General features: G+C 33.6%; 2 protein-coding genes and 1 pseudogene across 6 annotated transcripts; 1 reads left to right on the top strand and 2 right to left on the bottom strand.

Annotated features, from left to right (window-relative positions):
* Nucleotides 1-2882: 2882 nt before the first annotated feature.
* Nucleotides 2883-4278, bottom strand: LOC106775041 (dormancy-associated protein 1). Its single transcript, XM_014662069.2, has 3 exons — nucleotides 4117-4278; nucleotides 3793-4009; nucleotides 2883-3231 (listed from the first exon to the last, which is right to left on the bottom strand). Exons 1-3 carry the CDS (start codon nucleotides 4211-4213, stop codon nucleotides 3195-3197), a joined length of 351 nt encoding a protein of 116 aa, XP_014517555.1. The 5' UTR covers nucleotides 4214-4278; the 3' UTR covers nucleotides 2883-3194.
* Nucleotides 4279-7101: 2823 nt separating this feature from the next.
* LOC106775763 (myb-like protein X) lies at nucleotides 7102-22569 on the bottom strand. Of its 5 annotated transcripts, none has more exons than XM_022787320.1 (8): nucleotides 21469-22569; nucleotides 18550-19093; nucleotides 18176-18381; nucleotides 18059-18090; nucleotides 16746-17978; nucleotides 16505-16631; nucleotides 7556-11913; nucleotides 7102-7483 (listed from the first exon to the last, which is right to left on the bottom strand). In XM_022787320.1, exons 1-6 carry the CDS (start codon nucleotides 22277-22279, stop codon nucleotides 16602-16604), a joined length of 2856 nt encoding a protein of 951 aa, XP_022643041.1. In that variant the 5' UTR covers nucleotides 22280-22569; the 3' UTR covers nucleotides 7102-7483; nucleotides 7556-11913; nucleotides 16505-16601. The 5 variants fall into 5 exon arrangements, with proteins under 5 accessions (XP_022643041.1, XP_022643042.1, XP_014518428.1 ...); XM_022787321.1 differs by having other exon boundaries at nucleotides 7102-7855; nucleotides 11652-11913; XM_014662942.2 differs by lacking the exon at nucleotides 7102-7483 and having other exon boundaries at nucleotides 11479-11913; nucleotides 16746-17596; nucleotides 17744-17978.
* Nucleotides 7536-8119, top strand: LOC111242707 (annotated as a pseudogene).
* Nucleotides 22570-23534: the final 965 nt, after the last annotated feature.

Raw genomic sequence — 23534 nt, 5'->3', positions numbered from 1 at the left:
TGATAGAAGCGTTCTTAGAGATATGAGAATTCTACACACTCTCTACTTTCCTTTCCCAAACACCCTAAGAACCAAAATCCACACAGGTTAGCGAGCTCTTTAGCCTTTGTGCAATGGGCCTTCAAGAGACCAACAATTTCTCTTACATTATACAATAATTAGTTTTTCGTTTTGCAAACAAAGTTACTTCAAAAGTTATTTACTTTTTAATACTATTTAATTTACTTAACTGATAATGTTTCGGTTATGAGGTCGAGTCATTTCTGACACTTTCACAATTTTTTCTAGATTTTATTTGGTAGCTACTCTAATTCATTATCTATTGTTCGCTATGTGGAAGTGTGTTCTTTAATATCTAAGTCGATAATTGGATATCAGAAATAAACGCACAGTAAATGTGAACACTTATTTTTTTACCTTTCACTTGTATTTATAGTTTTCGTTATGTGCTTTAGATTAACAAAACTTTAATCTAAGCTCAATCTTAACCCAATCACTCATAATTAATATTTACTTTAATCATAACCAGGAATTTATTTATTGACCGTAACCGACCGACCATGATACTGGTCGTCGTCTTGTCCATTTAATTATTTGTATGTCCTTTATTCGTTTACTTTTTCTTACTTTTTATTGATCGTCTAATTTTGTTTAAAAATGACAATCCAGACCATCCAATATATATAATAAAATATATTTAAATATTAAGTAGAACAATTAAGTGATCATCTGGTTTTGTTCAAAAGTAACAATCTAGACCATTCAATATGTATAATAAAATATATTTTAACATTAAGTAGAACAATTAAGTTTTGGGAATAGAGAAGAAAGAAGATTATTTCATTATAATAAAAGACCTGAGAAAGAGTTATTACAAGATAATGATAATTTATAGTTGAGTGTGGATGTGATATTCAACATACACTATTTTAATATTATCCTCTCTCGTTCAGATAATCTCTTCTCCAACCATTTCAATTAAAGGTGCTTCAATAATAAAGTTATCTCAGGTTCAATGACAATGTAATTAATATTACAATAAATGGATAAATGTAATTAACAACTTATTATTAACTTGTTTAAACTAATTAAATGTTTAATTAATTTTGGTTGTGACAGATCATTTTTTCTATATCCCGACGATCGACCGTATTAATACTCTATGTCTGTATATACATACATATAGTAATCGTAGTTGATTAGAGAAACTTAAATTTTGAGACATCACCAGCAAATGTTGATTAATCGTAGTTGTAGAAAAGTTTAATAAAAGTGAAGGGTACTCCATTATTCTATTTTATTTTATATATTTTACAATGATGACAAGAGTTTGATACCATTTTAATGAAGTTCTAATGTTAACATAAAAACAAACAATCATTAAAAAGTATACGCATTAAAAAAACACTTTAACAAAATTAAGTTTCTTATATTACATGTTTTAAAATCAAATAACAACATACTAAATATCATTTTATAGTAACAGTATTACAATTTTTTAAGTGAAATTAAAACCAAATTTGTTAATAAAAGTCTTATAAATGAAAATTTAGTGAATTTTAACACAAGTAAAATTCTACTTAAAGTTTGTAAGTTTTTCAAATTATTCTGAAAAAATTAATATCTGATTTTTATGCACTATTTAATAAACTTGATCACACTGTTAGGGACCATGATGATGCACAATCATATTAATATATTGCTATATCCAAAAATAAGTATTTAGACATTAACAGTCTGTTTGCTTAAAAGGAAAATCATGTTCACGTGAATATGCACAGAAAAGTAAAAATTTCTTCGTTTTCAACGATTTGCACGGATGAAAAAGGAAGAAATTACGAGATTTTCAATCTTTGCAAGGATAAGAAGATTTACGAGGATTTAAACCAATTTTCATATTTATCCTTGCTTTAGTTTATAATCTTTATATTTTTCTTCTAACAACAACATAATAATAATAATTATTATTATTTATTATTATTATTTATTATTTTATATAATACTTTTATTATTAAGGGTATTTTTGTAACTTTTAATTTCTATCAATTACATATTTTTTATTTATCACAGTCAAATTTTACACTAATTTTTATAAATTTTACTTCTAAATCCACTTTTAATTACCGACAAATCTATTCAAAAAACAACAAAAAAATTACTCTCAAATCCATTGAAATCACCTCTCCAAATCATCTCTTCTAAATCCCTACAAAAGAACAAAGTGTAACAGATCTCCCACCCAAATAGTAAATAATTTTATTAAAAAAATATTTCGAATTATTTGGCAATGAATTTCTATTTTATGTTTGTATCTGAAATCTAGGATAAGCTTTACTGGTAGGCCCCCTTTGGTTTGGATAAGAACAAGTAAGACAAAGGCAAGAAGAAAAAAAACAGGCAATAAATTAATTTCAACTTTTTTTTTCTTTCATTTTCATTTTATTTAAAAAGAATCCAGGGATAAGCTTTGGTATGATTTGTCTAAAATACAAATCAATGTGTAGAAGCTGAAATGAAAAGGATAGGATATCTGATTTATTGTTTTCTTTTTCCTAAAAGTTAAATATCAAGACAGAAAAGTCAAGGTTTCCTGATATTAAATTTTCGATGTTCAAACTACAGATAAGATATCTCTGTCATTGTTACATCCTTCATTTGCTTAAAGCTTAAAAAATGTCAAAGTTCATGAACACCAAAATCTCCAATTATTACTAAATAAACAGCCATCAATTTCGTACCATTTTTAAATTAATCGTGCGTTATTACCAGATAACATTATATTCGTCTCTATCTTTAGCCAAGACAAATCTCACCCATTCTAGTGGTGTCATTAATATATAATCAAATTTATTTGAAGTAAAATATATCAAAAACTTATAAAGTTATAAAACATACTGTTTTAACACAATTTTATTATTTAATATTAATACTTAACAGAAGGGTAAAGAGATTAACCAGATGCCAAAGTTCAAGGCATATGTGGCTAATTAACAAAACTTAAAAGAACAAACAAAACATGCTAGTTATTTAGCATTTTACATTAACTTGCTCACGAAAACAAAACACACCGGTAACATTTTAGTTAGTAACAGACCAATAAATTCTCGACACATTATGATAGTAGCTGCAAACGTGGCATGCGATCAACGAAAAACGACAATATTTACATGCAACCCACGCGCCTCCTACACGCCTCAGCGGTGCCTGCTCCTGGTCTCTCCACTGTACAGCCTGCAATCAAATACAGCCACTTTCATCTCAGCACACAACCTTTACAACAATAACCGTTTGATTTAAGTCATTTCAGATCAGCCGTTGATTTTCACTAGATCTAACTGTCTACATCTCCCCAATCGTGGGTACTCAATAAAATGCATCCCATAAGCAAAAACAAGTACGTAATAGTACCCAAGACATAATAATGATCCAAACCTGTAAATATTAGCAAAGATAAACCGCACTATTTATTAAAAAAAAAAGTTGTCAAGTGATAAGTGAGAGTTAGATCTAATAATACATATAACAGAAAAGAAAATCAGGTAAAAAAGCGAAAACATGATTAATCTTTTGGTATGATAATAAGAATCATCCTTGCTATCGTATGCAATATATATTTGAATGCATGCAAGGTTGATATGATAAAGAGAACGTAGAAACAATAACAAGGTATAAGAATACAAGATCTGGAGTACAAACTTTATTGTAAAGGAGAAAGAATATATATATATATATATATATATATATATATATATATATATATATATATATATATATATATATGTATGTATATACCAATCGTAGACAGTGGGAGTGTTGGGAAGAGGTTTGTCAAACATCTGAGCACCGATGGTCTTGGTGGCAGAGTTGCTCCCGGGATGGAACACGCTCCTCCAAACGTTGTCAGATTTACGCCCCGATCCCGGTGTCGTAGGTGTGGACGGAGTCAAAGGGGTTGTCGGAGATGCGGGCATGGACAAGCTCTTCTGCAACTTGCTACTTTCTCCTTCATCTACAACATCCATGAGTTTGAGAAACGTTAAAAGTGGAACATCTAAAACATGTAATTTTATATTATGTTGTTGATTAGCAGAACGATGGATGTAAAAAAGGGTGCACCAGTTTTGAGGGTGGTGAGTTTTCTGAGCTTGCCAAGGCCACGGTCGGGTTGAGGGCCGGCGACAACATCATCCCAGAGCTTCTCTAGCAGAACCATGTTGGAAGAGTTGATGGAGGAAAAGTGAGTAATGGGGGATGTTAAAGTGGTTGTGGAGAGTGTATATATAGAGGATGATGATGTATAGACATAAAATATCTATGTCCAAAATGGGGGAGAGAATGTTTTGGTGCATCCAAGTGTAAGTTATTTTGGTTAGGATGTGATGATGGGGAGTGGATGTAGTAAAAACATGAGGTGGAAAGAGTGAGAATAGAGGAGACAAAAGTGGATAAGGATGAAGACTTGGTAAAACTGTGGGAGATGAAAAATTAAGTATATATTTAGCAGTGTGGTTTGTCCTATTCTCAGATAATGTGGGGTACGTGGTGATGGGATAAGGACGTTAATTCATGGTGGGCCCCATCCCTTCATGATTCCTATAATCTATCTATATACTATATTGGAATCATGCAGTGGTCATGTGATGTTGGGGCATGGCTCTGGATAAATCCTATATTGGAATCATCTAGATTTGGGAGAATTTGTTTGTTTTCCCACGGTAAATAAATAATGCATAATATTTATCAAATTAAAATACGGTATAGTATTACACTTATATAGTTGAAATAAAGACTACAAAAGTTTAATTAAAATTTTCATTTTTTTTAAATGTATGATCAAATTTGAAAAATTATGTTGATGCCTATAAATCAATTAATTTTTAACAATGACTCACAACTAAAGTTTTTTAAATACAAGTAAAATTATATTGTGACATATTTTGAAAAAAAAATCACTTTACAATTTCATTTTCATGATGTAATAATATATATTAATAGTTTAAGTTAAAAATGTAAAAATGGTATTGAAATATTAATATAGTCATTTGTCGAATGATTTTTTTATGGGTATGTCCTAAATAAAATCAAACAAGAACAAAGTTTTTATATCAGAAAAAGAAAAAATATACTAATTTGTAAGCCGTGGCTAATTAAAATTAGCATATAAATTTATGCTGTAACATTTTAAGCGGGATATTTATAATTTATTTATTTATTTTTGGTTTTAAAATTTAAGTCAGGAAACAAGATAGGATGAGTGGCTGATAAGATTTACTTTAACTTACTATTGAAAATAGAAGAAGAGGCAATACAAATGGAGAGCTTGAACATTAAAGTTTCGATTATAAAATTTGTATCTTATGGTCTAATACAAGACACACATCCTAATAAATATAAATCTTTTGCCTCTCACAAAATTCATAATTGATATTTTTCTTCACCTTTTTATTTTGTACTATAAGTATGGAAAAAGAAGTTCAAAATATCTTTGTATTCTTTTATTTTTCCTTTTTTATTTTCATAAATTTTCGTGATAAATAATTGATAAGTCAACATAATTAAAATGTCAAAAGCCTAGCATAAATTTATTTTAAAATATTTTTGATTGTATAATTTAAAAATTAGTTTTGGACCATATATTTGAAATACATAATTTCAACTATATAATCTAAAAATATGCTGTGAATTGTGAAGTACAAAATACATAATTGTCATTTTTCTTCACTTTTTTTTTTTTTGTCTTGGAAATAATTAGTTGGTTCTTCACAAATGTTCGAAGCACATTAAGACCATCATAATATAAGTCAAGTTTAGAGAATTTTTTATCACATGGCTATAAGAATTACGATTGAGATGTTTCCTTCACCAAAAAACATTATGTAAACTGAGTCTCTGGAAGCCATCAATTTCATTAATAGATATTGGAAGATGATCTTTTACTCTGTACACTTGATAATATCCCTTAAGGTGAAGATTCATCAACTTGCTCATTTTTGAGGCATAGGCTCAGTGAAGCTAACGAGACAGCGAATATGACAAAAACACAATCTTAGTGTTTGTTTTGCTCCATTCTCTAAACATTAAAAAAGGCACTGCTAATTTTCCATGTTTACACGTTTTATACGTCAAAATAAAGCCTCTAACTGATTAGGTTGACTTGCGTTACATAATTTAAAATTACAACCAAAAAAATATTTCTTTAAACCACCTTTTATTTTTTTTTATTTTTTTTAAAGCTATACGTCATCACCAACACGTTCAATGATGTTTCTTCGTCTTTCTCATAACATTATTGAGCATTTCTCATTTATTCTTGAATGTACTTTTCCGAAATGTGAATATACATTCAACAAAGTGTATTTCGAAATGAGTTTGAGGTTCCAAAATCTTTACGGAGATGCTGAAAGAATAAGGCACACTTCTACTTTATTCCAACAAAGAAATATTTGAACAATGAACCCAATTAGAATAACACAAACAGACTATTTGGATAGCATATTCAGTCACCTCGGCATCATAAAGGACCTATTTGGATACTGGAAATACTTCTATTACAAATACAGTTTACAAGAAAAATAAAAACATTTTAAATTGAGGGTTGACTAAGCTTTGATATTTCAAGTCCACAAATTATAAAATACAAATAAATAGAAAACTCATTTTTATCATGTTAAAACCCAATAAAGTAATCTGAATTCACCTTTTCCTCCGTTAGTTGTGTTAACATTACCATACTCCGACATCATTATACCTCTTTACCATTCAACCTCTAAAAACATCAGTGTACATCTATCCGATTATTAAAGACATGCATAATTGCAAAACTTGGATTCTTTCCTAATCCAAGGTCGCGCAGTTTTACTTGTGCTTCTACTTATTACCAAATGAAAATGACCAAATCAATTCAATGACTTGGACTAGTGTCCAATGCCAACCGTCACACGTCGGTAATGTAACCTACTAACCAGATTAGAAAACAACAGAGAAATGTATTAACCATGATTCCAGAACAAAGCGGCAGAGAAATCACTTGTCTAATACTTGCCATCCTCGCCGATTAGCCACTTAATGGCATTCGGAAAGATTATACATCAACACACTATATCTCGGAAATATCCACCAATATAGGCAATTCAGACTCCTCAATGTATCCAACACCTGCCATCTATACGGGGCAACTGGAAGATGTTACAAACCTCGAACTAAAGATGACAAACTTCATACACAAACTTAAGTTCAATTAGCAACTTCTTGCATCAAAGAATGTTGATAAAAGATAATGTACAGATCATGCCCCCTGTGTAACGTTATCTACGTTCACCAATTATGATTTATCATTCTTTCTTGATCCAACATGTTTAACTTCTCAGGAATTACCCCTAAAATTATATATGCGTATTGGCGTATCCCCAACGCCAATAACAATATCAACAACCCGGCATACCACATTCCAACTGAATTAAAGTGAGGTCCCACTGGCGAGTTTCTGCATAAATATACAAGGTTTCAACCAACATAGCCGTCTAGGTTACAAATCAATGGAAGGAAACAAGGTCACCTCCAATGTTGCGTATGATAGCATTCCATATTCATTGGACTCGATCTCTTTTTGTAGCCTTGTTTCTTCTATTCAAGACCATCAACCAAAGCCCCTTCACCTAACCGGGCTGACACTACGTGGCCAGCAAGCATGACCCCGAATTTGAATTTACAAGCAATATAGCAAACTTGAATTCTGCCGCCATTCAATCAAGATCACTCCAGCTGACAAGCTTATTTCCATTGGTCAACTTCGGCCACAAGAACTCGCCATCCAAATAAATCAGATTTTGATTACAAATCCACCCAGTTCCTCAAGCTCGTCACAAGCAACCCATAGTAGTAGTAAGATGTCATGCGGTAAAACAGGCAGCAATATGACATATCATGAACATAACAATGCAAGAAAGAATACAAACAAGAAAAGGCCGGAACAGGGTTTGGCCAGAAAATGAATTCTCTTCTATCCCCATGTCGACAATGTCGATTTGTTAAGTAAGGTTCTGTTAAAGCACATACTATTCCAAGAGAAAATCTCAATTTACTGACGCAAGGTTTATTTATTCTGTTTTCGTTCATGTAAGGCCAGAAAATATAATCAGAAATCTATCATTTTATAGCTAAATTTTGTCTGAAGAGAATACATGTGACGTGCTTCATTTCAAGGTTAGTGAGTAACACCAAATGATCAACATTATAAACCTGTACTCTAGGGATACTATCTATCATTTTTTGTTTTATTCGGTTGATTAAAACTATAAAAGATTCAACTTCTATGCACTTGTTCAACCATTTGTTACATGGTTGACCATCAACTCTTTTACTTTGTCAACTCACGATATTAATATGCTCAAATACAAATTTAAGATGCTGCTACCTTGAAGGTTTAAGTATCTACATGTTAGGCATTACTACAGAAATGGTGCAAGGATGCTCATGTTTTGAACGGTGAATTGTAGAAGATGACCAATAAAACTCAGAAGTCAGAATGATAACAGATGGCACTCGAGCAAAAAAATGGTTAAGCAACTACACTATTCACATTTGAATGGCTAGGAATAGAATAAATGCTTAAGATTTCTATGCTTGTAAAACATTTTAGATGCATAGATAAGGTGTGCATGCATTTTGATACAAGCTTCACCAGCTTATGCTTAAGTCCATGAAATTTCATTCTAAAGTACGATTGATTGTTTATGTAAAATGTAAAAACTGAATACAGGAAAAATAAAGACTCAGTTACTGTAGCACGAGATAACAGTCTAATAATGAACAACAAACTTTATTGGATATTTGGCAAAAGTTCCGAGCGGCAGTGTAGATACCCATGTGCCACACGTACACATGTATGAATTTCGATTGATAAAGTATAAACTTAATTTTAGCAGCATCACGTATAACCGATATAATTTTATCATACATTGAATCCTATAACTATGGAGTATGTTTGGATTGAACTATATTTAGAGGTTTTGTTCCCATAAACTTTTTTTAATTTTACTCTCTCTTGTTTGGTAACATTAGTGAAAATAAGATTCTAATGGGTTTTGTTTTCAAATACTCAAGACTATTATGATTAAAACCTAACAGATTATTTTCTAGCGAAGTTGTTTTCCTATTTTATCCCCAACAACCGATCAATTCAAATATAAAATAACTATTACAAATAACTTCAAATGCCTTTTTATAATGATACAAAATAAACTAATTTAAGACAATTTATCTTATAATCACTTGTCACATCGCTCGCATATGGACATAAGATTTTTATTTCCATTTTCTCAAACTCTTGGTAAATGTAATAGATTATTAAAGCACGCCGATTCCTTTTCCTCCTAAAAGAGTTCCTATTAGCTGAATATGGGTTTTCAAGATAAAGGAAAATGCTTATGTTTCTATAAACAAATGGTCTCAACAGCAGGGAGTAGCCAAGGTTCCAATCAACAGCAGGTAATTGACATTAATCAAACCTTTTCTCCAGTAATAAAGCATATTACTGTTCACAATTTATTTTATTTATAGTCACTTCCAAGTGATCGCTTCATCAATTTGAAGTGATCAATGATTTTAATGGCTTTCTTGAAGAGGCTTATAAGACATAAGCTCCTCACACCTCTTTGGCTAGTACATTGCATAATGCTATTTATGGGCTCTGTTAAATATATTATATTATTAGATATCTTACATAGATATCTTATCTTTATCTTTAGCTAGTTTGTTATTATTCCTTATTTGTATTTTAAGATTAGTCCATATTTTTTCTATTATAAATATAGTATCCTATGTGTATATTCAACACAAGGAAGACTAATTCCATATATAGTTTTCACTATATTCAACATGGTATCCAATGTCAGGTTCTTTTGGGAAAAACTTTTCGTCGCCTCTACTGGAGCTACCACCACCGTCTTCCGCCATCACTATTGTCAGAGTTACAGTTTCGACTAGCAACCACACGATTTTGATCGTCTTGGTCTAGTAACCACCATGCCGTCAACAGCACATTCATTGAAGCTCATACACACACTCACAAGCCTCTCGAAGTTGTCGATTTGGTCCTTTTTCCGTCGAGCATGGCAAAGCATCCCATCTCCTTTCGAATAGTGATTCAAAGCACTGAGGTCACCTCTTTCTCCTCCTTCAAAATCTGTGCTTGGAGCCCTGATTGGAGAGTCTTGAATTTTTAGGGTTTTTTTCTATCGTGTTCGTCCAAGGCTTCTTTCGTTGCTATCTCTTCTAATCTTTCTTCTGTCATCGATGTGTTTGACCTATCCATATATGTTTTTTCTCCCATGACAAAGATGACTTTTGTTAGTTTCTTCATAGTAATGGTGGCTCTTCAACAATGGCCTCTTTATCTACTAGATGTCAACAATGCATTCCTTAACGGCTATTTGTAAGAAGAAATTTATATGAAGCAACTTCCCACATTTGTTGCTCAAGAGAAGTCTTCTGGGTTGGTATTTTGTCTTCTATGTTGTCTTCACAAATCATTAACAATTTGATGTCATTTGAGTACAGATGTGGATATTTTCACTAAGTCTTTAGTGATTATATTAGTAACAAATTTGATACATACAATTTGTATGCACCAACTTGAGGGAGAGTATTGGATATCTTAGATAGATATCTTAGCTTTATCTTTTATCTTTATTTAATTTGTTATTATTCCTTATTTATATTTTGGACTTAATTCATATTTCTTCTATTATAAATATAGTACCTTATGTGTATATTCAATACAAAAGAGATTAATTTCATACATAGTTTTCACTATATTTAACAGGCTCAACCAAGCTCCTTGAACTTGGTTTTAGTGCCTGGAAACCACATCTATTAAATTTGGTTTCCAACGACAGCTAATGCAATCATTTCACTATTCATTTACAGCCAACACTTTTCCCCTGCTATCTTTTGGTGTGCATTGATGACAAAATTTATAACTAGCAGCCTCTTTTACCTTGGTTCAACATCTTATCACTTAGCTTCATTCCGCTTTCTCTCTTAAGCAGCTTGGAGCTCTGGATTATGTTTTGGTGGCTCTCATAATTACTCAAACCATGTGTATTAAGGACCTACTATCTAAGACAAACGTGATCGAAGCTAAAGCATTTATATTACAACGCTAAGGACCTTTTGCTACAAGGTCCAAGCAAGGTTCTAATCTCTTATCTAATCCCATTTAAGCAGTCCAAGGTCAATATGTCTCCACTGGTAGTTTCTCACCACCTTGAGCTTGGGTAGGGAGAAGCTTCTAACGGAATGCCCTGTCTTTGTATCTGTTAATAGTCCAAGCCTGTAAAGCTTACAGTATTACTGTAGAGCATGTAATTGGTGATCTTTCTAGAAGTTACAAACTCTTTTAGTATTGAGTCAGCACTATACAGTGTTTACTTCGCAAAGAGTCTATTCAGAGCCTCTTCTACAAATATGTACAATTCATTGCTTTCAGCAATAATAAAATTCTTTGGTTTTCTGTTTAGTTTATCCGAATATACAAAATGCATTAGTATTTATCCTTGTCAGTTATAGCAATCACTGTAAAACAGTCATAAACAATATCCATCCAACAAATTTCTATTGAGAGAGGGAGGGGGGACAATGTGCTAACTCACATGCTGGATCATAGTAGGCTGATTGCAACTTTTGGTAGATCAACAAATTTTCAAAACATATTAAAATCCTAGCGAAGTGTCCAAAAAACACTGGTTTCTTCCTCTCCACTGCAACGAATTAAGACACTTACTCTTTGCAGTCTGCTCTTGGTATTGATATCCCAAGACATAGCTATCACTGAATGTTGTCAACAGACACATTCTCTATTACGTTGCTTGCAGTCAGATTTCATAGATCTTCCCGGCTTGCAGTGTTCTTTGCCTGGCACATGTTTGGAAATTAATAGAAAACTCATACACTGATTTATTATTATAAAAAGGGTAAAAGATTCAAAATGAATGAGACTCTGTTAACAGCACAATACATGCAGAACTCAGTTACAAGTTAGTTGTAACTGTCCAACAGAACAGTTACAATAATCAACAGTCTAAGAGAAACCACTGCTGTAAGAGAAATAACAATTGTATAACTAAAATAACAACACTGACAGACCCAATACATTTCAAAAGGAGTATTACACTCACAGAAATTGGTTATTGTTCTTTGCTTGGTGTTGTTTGGTATGTGTTGTAAGGCAGCTGCTTGTTACATTGAAGTTGTTTTTGTATCATGGCTTGTTTGGGTGTTGTTCAGTTTGGGACTATTATTTTCTGTTCTTAATTTGTTTTGTTGTTAGGTATTGTTCTCTTTGGGCCAACTAATTAGTTTTGTTTTTTTCTGTACATGCAATTCTGCATGCTAGGAAGAACCTTGTTGAGTGTTGATCGTTTTTTATTCTTAAGCTATGACATCCCCTCAAGTTTGGAAACATTGATTTTAACTGACTTAGTCATGACAATAGAAATAGGATTGAAAGTGTTTGTATCTTGTACACTTACAGTTGAATACAACTTTCATTTTCTTAAACTCTATAAATCTACCATCTACATGTGAGCCTACATGTGAGCCTATTTTCTAGCAACACCTACCCATCCACGCCTCTCAATCTCCCCATATTTGTTGAGTCCAATTGGCTTTCCCCAGTCGCAACATGGCATGTCAGATGTCTCCAAATCCAATTCCTCTTCATATTGTTAGTTTAACAAATGTCCCTGTCATTCCTATGAAAAACTCATTGCATAAATAAATCATGACACCAGGGACCCCCTAGTGTCCAACTTTGCTTCAAGGCACAGTCAATCTGATCAGCTGTACAAAAATTTTAAAAACATCCCAACATAGATGACATTTTTTTGATATTTGGTTTCAGTTCCATGCCTTCAAGACACACGCTGGGGTTTGAAACAAAGGATTTATGTTAAGAAGTGGACTTTAAGCCTAACTCAACCCTATAAAACCAGTTTGTAAAGTGAGATTTGCATCCACTTATATACTATTAATTGACCTTATTTCTAATTAATGTGGGAGTTCCAACATACCCACTCACGCCGAGGTATATATATTCGAATGTGAGACTAGACATTAATGGATAGTCCGATAGAAATCTGATAGCGAGTGGAATAATATGTCCAACAAACAATAAATCTCATTAGGTAAACTCTAACAATGACTCTAATACCATGTTAAATTTAGAAGAGAAGAATTTCTTTATTTCTCACTCACAATTATTAGGTCAGCTGACCTATATTTATGCATGCGTTCTGTGATAAAAACATAAATTAAAAAATAAAACACTAAACAATCCTAGAGAGAATAAATCCCTATAATTATGGGATTTTAATCTTGTTACAATCTCCTGATATTAAATTCAAAATCGAATTTAACAAAACAAACAAAATAATAGATAAATATAAATTTTCCTAAATAAAGCCTAAATTCACAGCATGCTTCTTGACACTTCCCCTCAAGCTGGTAAATAAATGTTTTTTATTCCCAACTTGGATACTATTCCTTCAAATGTGATACTATTTAGACCTTTAGTAAGAATATCTGCATGTTGAGCTATACTAATGGTAGATTTACTGTCACATTATAGCTTCGTAAGTTTTTACCATCTTATCATCAAATCATCTAATATAATCTTTAACCATAGAAGTTCACATATTCCTTGGACCATGGCTCTAAATTATGCTTCGGAACTTGATCTACCCACTACATTCTATTTCTTGCTTTTCCAACTCACTAAATTTCCACCAAGTAATGTGCAGTATCCCATGGTTGATCTATTGTGCACAATTGACCCAGCATAGTCTGCATCCATATATGATTCGATACTTAGACTCTTGTTTCTCTTGAACAATATCCCTTTCCCTGGAGTGCCTTTTAAGTACTGAATAATTCTGAAGACAGCCTGTAGATGTGCTTCCTTTGGTTGGTGCATAAATCAATTTTACATCACCCTTTTAATTATAGGAAATTATGAATATCCAAATTAAGAAAACACCTTTACATATCACCCTTTGAAGCCTCTTTACCTGATGTAGGGAACGCCAACAATATCAAGGTCCCCCCATGGACTACTTTTCATCAAGAACCCAAAGACAATCATCAAAATGTGGAAAATAGAGAAGCAAAGCATAAATGATGTTTGTCTCAAGGAAGTTAGAGCAAGAACTATATAATATAAAGATTCTAGGGTACAAATGGGATGAATTTATAGTATATAAATGAGTGTAAACCCACCTCACAAGTTAGTCTTATAAAATTGAGTTAAGCTTAAAGTTTACTTCTTAAAATGGTATTAAAGTCTTCCAAAGTTTGTCCTAACAAGATTTATTGTTTGTAGAACCTATCAAGTCACTAGGGATGGCAAAAATACTCATGGTGCGAGTATCATACTACTCGTATTGCGAGTATCCATTACCCACAAAAACTTAAAATTAAAATTTAACTTATATTTTATTAAGTTAAATTTAATTAACATTAAAACTAATTTATATTTTATTAGGTTATATTTAATTAAAATTAAATTTTAATATATATTTTATATTTTTTTGTAATTTTATTTATATTTTATTTTAAAAATTTATAAAATATCTTATTTTAAATATCCATGGGTGTTCAAGGATATCAGCAAGTTTTAAAATACTCATGGGTTTTTTTAAAACGGTATTTGACGGGTAACGGGACGGGTAACGAGTTGATTTTTTTGTTGTGGGTCAGGTAGTGAATAGGCACTATTCGTGCCTGACCCAACCTGATGTCATTCCTACAAGTCACCTGCTATCATGCTGCTATCGAACCACTCATATGTCTAGTCTCATGCTTGAGATGTATGTGTCACACATGGACTAAAGATAAAGCGAATTTACAATATATAAGTACACACAAACTTCACCTTACAAGTCAATTGAGTTAGGCTTAAAGTGTCCTTCTTAAGAAAGATTAATGCTTGTGAAGAATAGTGATGTTTCTAGGAACATGAAGATCGAGAAGAAATTATTTGAACTCTTGCAATCATAGATAAAAGATGAGAAGTTCAACTCTACTATCCATTACATGTAACAATCTATTTTCTGAACCCAAGTTCTTGTACAAAAGTCAAAGAATGGGTCTTAATTCTAAAGCAATGCAAGGCATTAATGGTTTTATTCAAATGCTTGCTAAAACCAAAGAAATGCTTGCTAAAGTCAAAGTGAGTTATTCAACAACAAAGAGGCCAAAAGGTCTTCTTGGGTTGAAACTGCCAACTTTAATTGCTATATCAAAAGATTGTTTATACTTGTACATACATTAACTCTTATATATAATGAAGAAGAGATACAATAGCAAGGAACAAAATCAATAACTAATAAAGGGAAATATTTGCTAAGATATTTCCCAATTTGATGTAATCAAATCATATCTTTAACACTCTTCCTCAAGCTTTTCATAAATGTCGTTAACACAACACTCCTTGAGACTTCATGAACATTTTAGTTAGTTGGTTGCTAGAGATAACAAAACAATGACACAGTTTCACACATCAATTTGATGTGCGTTTGTGAAGATGTAATCTCTAGGAACTAGCTAAGTTCCAAGCAACAATTTGGTGTAAATGTGTGACACGTAAAGAAATTGGGAGCACATGGTGGCAGTAGGCCATGAGTCAAGCAACATAGTGGTTACAAAGAAGGGGAAGCTTGATTGTGAGGCTGGGTCATAGGTTTTGGAATACTACCAAAGAGCAAAATGCTTAAGGACATAACTTTTGTTGAAGAGAAAATAATGCTCGGAGAGCGTGATGACTATTGGAGAGCAAATGTACTTTCAGAGCTTGAAGACTACCAAAGAGAAAATATTCTCAAAGAGCACGACAACTACCATATAGAAAAAATGTAGCAGTGGTTGTTTACCCAAGACAAAAAGTTGGGGTGACAATGTCACTGCAAATGCTTATAGAGAAAAAAGTCAACAAACCATTCACAAAATAGGTCACGGAAGATGGTACCACTTTGAAAACATATTCAAAGGATTGTTTGTAATTGTATACCCAGTACACGCATGTGTATTCTAACTATAATGAAGAAAAGATATTTGGTAGTACACGCGTGAGTAATCATACTATAGCTTTTTTGGAGCCGGCCAATACCCACCGCCACCTAGGATTTAAAGCACTGAACTATAAAGTACTGGACATCAATACATTTACAATAATTTCCAGATTTCAGACACATGAAAACGATAAAAAAAAAATAAAGCATCCCATCAGTCTTTCCAAGTTGCTGCTGAAGATCTTGAAATGCTTGAAAATTAGACCAACTGCTATTAAACAATTAAATGTAATCATGTAAATTAAGGAAAATAAGATATCCTCATAAACCATGCAATTCATGCAAGTTTACTCTAGAATGGAACAAACAAGAGAAGGCACGGATAAAAAGATGCATAAATATTTTGAAGAAAATTCAAAACCAAAACATTCCAAATCAACCTTCTTTATGAAAAAGAGAGCCTCAGACAGAACTTTTCATGAACTACGACCAGGCAATTGATCAGGAACTGTACAAAAAACTGTTTTGGCTTGCATATCAAGATTTGCCATATTTGTTGACATATCCCTGCAAATCAAAGATATTTCTATTAAATGAAGAACATCACAATGAAACAACAATATCCATGTACATACATATTGGAAAATCACTATAACTGCAAGAAAAGAAAAGAGGCTTTACATTGACCAGCTTTGCAATTTTTGCCCGACTTGAAGAAACATATTGCTTGGCAGTATCTATGGTAGGAATCTGATGGGGCTCTATGGTGCTAACAACCTTGTCAACTGATTTTCTGACTATCATAATATGTGCATCCTTGCTAAGACGACCCTCATGCCAAACTGGTTTTAATAACTCTTTTACATGATCAACAAGAGCTGCACGTAACATTTTTAGTGCCTTTGGTTCCTTCTGCATGCTGCCATCCATCTGAAAGTCAACATCTATTTCATGATTTTTCTTATCCCTGTCTCCTCTCTTTGTTTTGTGCCCTGATCCTTCACCATGTCGTCTAGCATCATGCTCAGTCATTTCTCTCTCCTTTATTGTACTATCTGCAACACCTAAGGTATTTTGTCCCGTGCCAATTTTACCATTTTGATAGTTTACATAAGTTCCTGACGTTATCTCTGTTTCAGTATTTTTTTCATGAGGAACAGAGTTTTTGTTTGGCTCATTTTCATAAAGTTTATTATGTGAAGATACAGAACTTTTGTCATCATTAACACTGGACGTGTATTTCCCAATCACAGCAGAATCACCATATATCGGAGCCTGTGATGAAGCCAGTACGTTAGATCCTTGAATTAAAAGGGAAGCCTTCAAAGACCCATCCCCTATATTAGGTATCTCAATGCTATCTCGAAGAGGGTCATAAAGATCTCCAGGAGATGATACATTCATGGGAGTGATAAAAAAGGATGGCCGGAAGGGCACAGAAGGTTCCCAATCATAAGAACAGATTTTTGATTTATATCCAGTGGGATAAGATGGAACGCTGGAAGAACTAACTAGACGAAAATCCTCCCGCCCTGAACCAGAGAAAGTGGACTTAGATGTGAGATATTCTTTATCAGTGCTCAAAAGCTTTTGGGAGTTCAGATTACCAGCCCCCAAAGATGAACTAAAAGGCAATGAACATGCTGATTGAGAAGAAATCCGGTGAGAGAGTGACATACTTGAAGATGGAAATTGAGTAACCAGGCTTGAATTTGGTGAATGGTTCAAAAGAGTGGAAGCGTATCCTTTGTATATATGTTGGTTCCGAAGAGTAGTCATTCCATCCTGATTTGGGTTGAAATAATTGCTTGTTGAACTAAATGCAAATCTATTCTCTGGAAACAAGTTGTCCCTCGGCGTAAAGTTCTGTTTTTCTTGAGATGGATGCCAACTAGGAGTTTGTTCTTGCTCATTCTGCGTCTCATATTTAAAGGAAATTCAGAAGAATGCAAAGATATGCTAAGTTAAGTATTAAATGAATCTAGAGTGCTAACCATCCTCATTCTCTGAACATTGTCCCTAACACCTGTTCCAGTACAATACCTTCGTTAGAAATATGATTACAGAACAAATTTCCTAAATAACTTGACCAAAAGAGTTATATGATATACCTTCTTCCACTTTCAATTTTCTCTTCTGATGAGCAGTAACTAAGTCAGCTTCAGCCTCCTGATCTGTCTTATCCACAGTATCTTTTATATGAAGAAAGCTACAGGAACTACCTCTGATACACCATCCTTTAGCAAAAAAATCACATATAATTTTTGGTCGTTTGTTTGTGATTTTAATCTCAGCACTGGGAGACATACTTCTAGTCCTGCTATTAGGAGGAGTTATCAGTAAAACCTAATGGTTGGCATGTGAACCAATTTAAACACACTGGCAAAAGGCAGAAAACTACTTTCAGAAGAGACATCATCCTGTATGAATTGAAGTTTGGTAATATTACAATGTAAAAGAGCATACTGAACTAAAATGACCAGACCTTGACAGTGTTTGCTTCATATCATCCCTTGACTCCTCCCTCTCTAACTGCTTGATATTGTTCCTAGAATTCTGACCACCACTAGCATCCTCAACAATACAATTTTTTGGAAGCAGGCAAATGACCATATCTTGTCCAGTATCACTAGATGACTTGGTGGCCCTGCCCCTGGAATCAATATCATTATCATCACATAAATTAGGCTTGCTATTGGAACCTAACTCACTGTATCCACCCTGTATTTCCTTCTGCAGAAGGGATCCAGCATTTTCAACATCAACTTCTAGTCCTTGACTTCTACAATTTTCAACATTAGTCAGATTTTCTCTTGATTTCGAATGACTTGAAATGTCATATTTCAGATGAAGCTCTTCCTTTTTCAATGTCAGTATCTCACGTGAAGGAACAGATATTTTGAGCATCGCATCAGTCTCTTCGATGCAATGCACACTAGATGGTGGAATTACTTCAGGGTTTTCAACCACAGAATAATTTGGCCCCAAGTTTTTGTCTTGTTCCTTAGACTCCATATGTAGGCTCAAATCTAGAATGGAAGATAAAAAGTTAAATCAAAAAATGCATAGAGGAAAAGAAAGGAAACAAAATATACTGAGCGATTCAAGAGTGCCCAGACTCCCAAAAATCCTAGGACTATTCACACTCCATAACTTGGCCCAATTTTAGAATCGAAGATAAAAAGTAATCAAGAATATGAGGCATAAAGAAAAAGAAATAAGGAAATATTCTGGACAATTTAAGACTGCAGATTTTTCTCCAGAAAATCCCAGCCCTGTCTACCCTGTGCTCTCCTCTAAAAAGGTGATAAACCTGTTACAACAGAATCTACTCTCTGATTCTACCCAATGCCAACTCCGCAGGTAGTTACTACATCTCTCTTGAAAATGATCCGTGCATTGACATTCTTTCTTTCTTTCTCATGCATAGACCTTAGTTATTTTGGGGTTCCTATTTAGTGAAACGGACTAATTTTGATGGGAATTTATAGAAGTCGCACATCGACTAGAGATAAGACTAATTTAGAGTATATAAATGGGTGCAAATTTCATCTTACAAACCAGTTTTATGGAGTTGAGTTAGACTTAAAGTCAACTTCTTAACATGGAATCAGAGTCATTTTGAAGAGTCTATCCTAGTGAGATTTGTTGTTTGTTGGACATATTGTTCCATCCACTATCGGACCACCCATTAATGTCTAGTCTCAAGCATAATATGTAAATATCTCAACGTGAGGAAGATGTGTTGAAAGTCTCATATCGACTAGAAATAAGATTAATTTAGAATATATATGTGGGTGCAAAAATCAACTTAGAAATCGATTTTGTGGAGTTGAATTAGACTTAAAGTCCACTTCTTAACAAGAATTATCCCATTGGATGATTGGGTATGGCTGAGAAATTCTTTAAAATCACATATACCAAACCAGAATTAAAAGTGTCACTAAATTTTGTGTATTGACGGAGCAGTAGTGCACTGGTTCAAAAACTTGAGGAAGAGTGTGCCCAAATTAGTGACATAGAAAACCTGAAAACTGAGTGGTTGAAAAGATTTTCCTGAAGTGGTGTGTTGCAAACCCATTATGAGAGCACCTTGCACCAAAACGTTGTTGGCTTGAAGATTATGTTAAGAGAGTTTGAGATGTTGCTAGCACAACACCAGGAATTTCTGAAGAACAAGCATTGGGTTAGTTCATGAGTAGCTTGAGTGAGGGGATTCTTAGAAGCATCACACTCAATATAGCTAGAAAGTCCCAGCCATTAGCTCAGCAAGATTAATAGAAGAGTAACCATAACAGATCTCTGATGTTTGGCCAAATTGGACATTTCATGGAGCAGTTATTGAATGGCAGGTCAAGCATTCTAATTATGGGTACAATTCCAATAATGAGTTCAAATTAATTGGCAGGTCAAGCATTCTAATACCACACTTCTATGTGATACCCACAATATCACCAACACCCACCCACATTCGGCGGTTTTTGCAGTGGCACCCACCTATGTTCTGAAATTTAGCAATTCTTCCAAGTTTTAAGAATTTATGTCTCTATTCTACATACAAAATTTCAGAATCGCAGTCATACTCTATATTAGGTTCCTGGGTTGGAAACCTAACAAGAACGCACTCAAAAGATAAAAACAGTAGAGAAAGAATGGGGTTTGTCTATTATTCACTGTGAAAGAAATTCTTTTTACAAGAAATGAGTTGGGAGCATAACCTCCCTGGCTGAGGACATAACTCCTCTCTACAAACTTAATGTGTGGCTTTACACAGTATATTCGATGATCCCCTCTAGCATTACAGTAGCTCTATTTATAGCGACTCTGACCCACTTCCCCTTTTCAACCGACACCCCACACGCTTACTCCTAAACCCATCTATCCTATCATCACATATCCTAACATCCTCCGTGATATCCAATTAGAGAAGTTTTAGGTAGGCTGCAATGCGCTTCTATCCTAGCACTTGCTATCCTGCTAAAAGTGTCTTTAGGGCCGGCTCCAATGCGCTATTATAGATTAATAACCATGTCATATACAATTATAGATAACCATGCCACTAAAATCGATCCACGATCACTGGGTTTTTATCCTAGCAGCATATCCTTCCTCCCTAGTCCCGCCATTGCCTCCTCTCCCCATCCCCAAACAAACAGTTCAATAAGAATGGAATGACAAAGTAAAAGAGAAACATGAATATGGAATTTGATATGTAAACACACAAAAAGTCAAAAACCACATAAACTCAATGCAACATGTGAGACGGTACCACGGAGAGCAAAGAGCAACACAGCATCAAACGAAGTTATAGAACTATTATTAGGGAAAAAATAAGCGTGTAATTCATTTGTGTAGCGGATAAAAATAAGAATGACAATGACGACTAATTTATGAATTGAAAAACCTTGCCGACCCTTATCAGCATCGGGTGGAGAACCTTTCACCGCCAATCTATCCTCCCCCACTGTTTCTTCTTTTTGCTGTCCCTCCTTCTCTTTCATTGCTTCTTGTTGCAAATGTTGTTCATTCTTCTTCTCCTCCATAGCTTTTTCTTGTTGTTGTTCTTGCTCTTTCTTCTTCTCCTCCACTGCTTCTTCTTGTTGCTGTCGTTGCTCTTCTTTCTTCTCCTCCGCTGTTTCTTCTAGTTGTTGTGGTTGCTCTTCCTTCTTCTCCTCCACTGCTTCTCTTTGTTTCTGTTGTTGGTCTTCTTTATTATCCTCCAGTGCTTCTTGTTCTTGTTTCTCTTGTTCTCCTTCATCCTCTTGGACTTCTCCCTCCCCTTCTTCTACTTCGTGTTCTCCCTCTTCCTCTTCTTCTACCTCAACTTCTACTTCTTCTTCTTCTCCCTCTGTCTCTTCTTCCTCTACCTCCACTTCCTCTACTTCTTGTTCTCCATCTCCCTCTTCGTCTTCCTCTTCTTCTAACTCCATCTCTTCCACTTCCTCTTCCTCCTCTACTTCCTCGACCTCTTCCTCATCCACTTCTTCCTCATCTACTTCCTCGACCTCTTCCCCATCCACTTCTTCCTCATCTACTTCCTCAACCTCTTCCTCCTCTACCTCTTCTTCAAAATCTTCCTCTTCTACTTCTTCCTCAATCTCCTCCTCTTCCACTTCTTCAGCTTCCTCCTCCTCTGTTTCCTCTTCGACTTCTTCCTCTTCTTCGGATGGATCGGTCTCGATATCATCGGGCACGGGAGAATCAGGGAGAGACATTGGATTGGATTTGAACGTGCAGAAAAATTAATGAGAAGAAAACCCCTAATTCGATCGAATAGGGAATCAGGCAGGGGTGGAGAGACACACAAAAACCCAAACTCACGATGATATATGACAACACAATACAACGCAACGTTCAGGAACACACAAGACACGACAATGGTTCAGGAATGCTTCGCACGTGTACGCCAGAGTCATGCTAGCAGAGGTGCATCCCACTCACCGCCACGTCTTTTCTCCGACGTGTCGCTCCGATAACCCTAGTCCCTTCCTTTCTCCAGTACAAACCCAATTTCATATGTACCTTTCTCAAAAAGTTTTGGGCCTAACACACCACAAACATTACAACACTAAAAACTTTTACTCGTAATTTAAGTAAAAGTCCATTCTTTGGATGATTTATTGGATGTAGAATTTTGTTTTCTAGTTTAAAATGTATGCGTATTAATAAGTTTTTCTTAACTTTCTATTCCACTAATTTAATAAGATGAAAATAAAATTGTTAGTTGTTGGTGTTTTTTTAATACTATCAATTAATAATTTTAATTTTAATTGTTAACAAATAATTTAAGATATAAAAAGTAATTAATTAATTAAAAACTTAAAAAAAATATTTGATGAATAAATATATTTTTAATATATATATAATGAATTTTAAAAATATAAAATAAAAAATTATAAATTGTCTTATTGACTCGTCTTTTTATACAAGCCGGTCAATATTTTTAACCACGACGTAATGATAGGTCAACGATGAACCGAGATAAAATAAATCTGTTTTAATACTCTAGTATTCAATTTTAAGTAAATTTTATTGATTTTTTAAGGGTTATTATTCGTAATCTTAATTTCTTGAGAATATTGTGTGAGTTGTTCTTTAAAATGAAGGAGAGATAAAGAAAATAAACAGTAACAAATATTTGATTACAGAAATAACCACGATGATAAGAGAACAGAAGAGCATGCCCGTGTATCCAGCAATTTATAATTCTAAAATATTTCCTCAAAAATACCTATTCAAGAATAAGAATAAACAGGAATTTTTTTTCTTAAGTATATACTTTTTAATCACCTTTCAAATTAATAAAAATTCTCATTCATAATTAAACTTTCGGTTTTATGTTTATTTAAAAATCTTAATTCATCAAATTTTAATTGGTTTCAATTGAATTTATATTTTTTAAAATATGATGCAATTTGATCATTTTTATTAATATAATATTATAAATGTTAACTCATGTATCATATGTCA

The sequence above is a fragment of the Vigna radiata genome, chromosome 10, assembly GCF_000741045.1.
Source record: "Vigna radiata var. radiata cultivar VC1973A chromosome 10, Vradiata_ver6, whole genome shotgun sequence".
Classification (NCBI taxonomy): Eukaryota; Viridiplantae; Streptophyta; class Magnoliopsida; order Fabales; family Fabaceae; genus Vigna; species Vigna radiata.
This window is presented reverse-complemented; position numbering and strand designations above follow the sequence as displayed.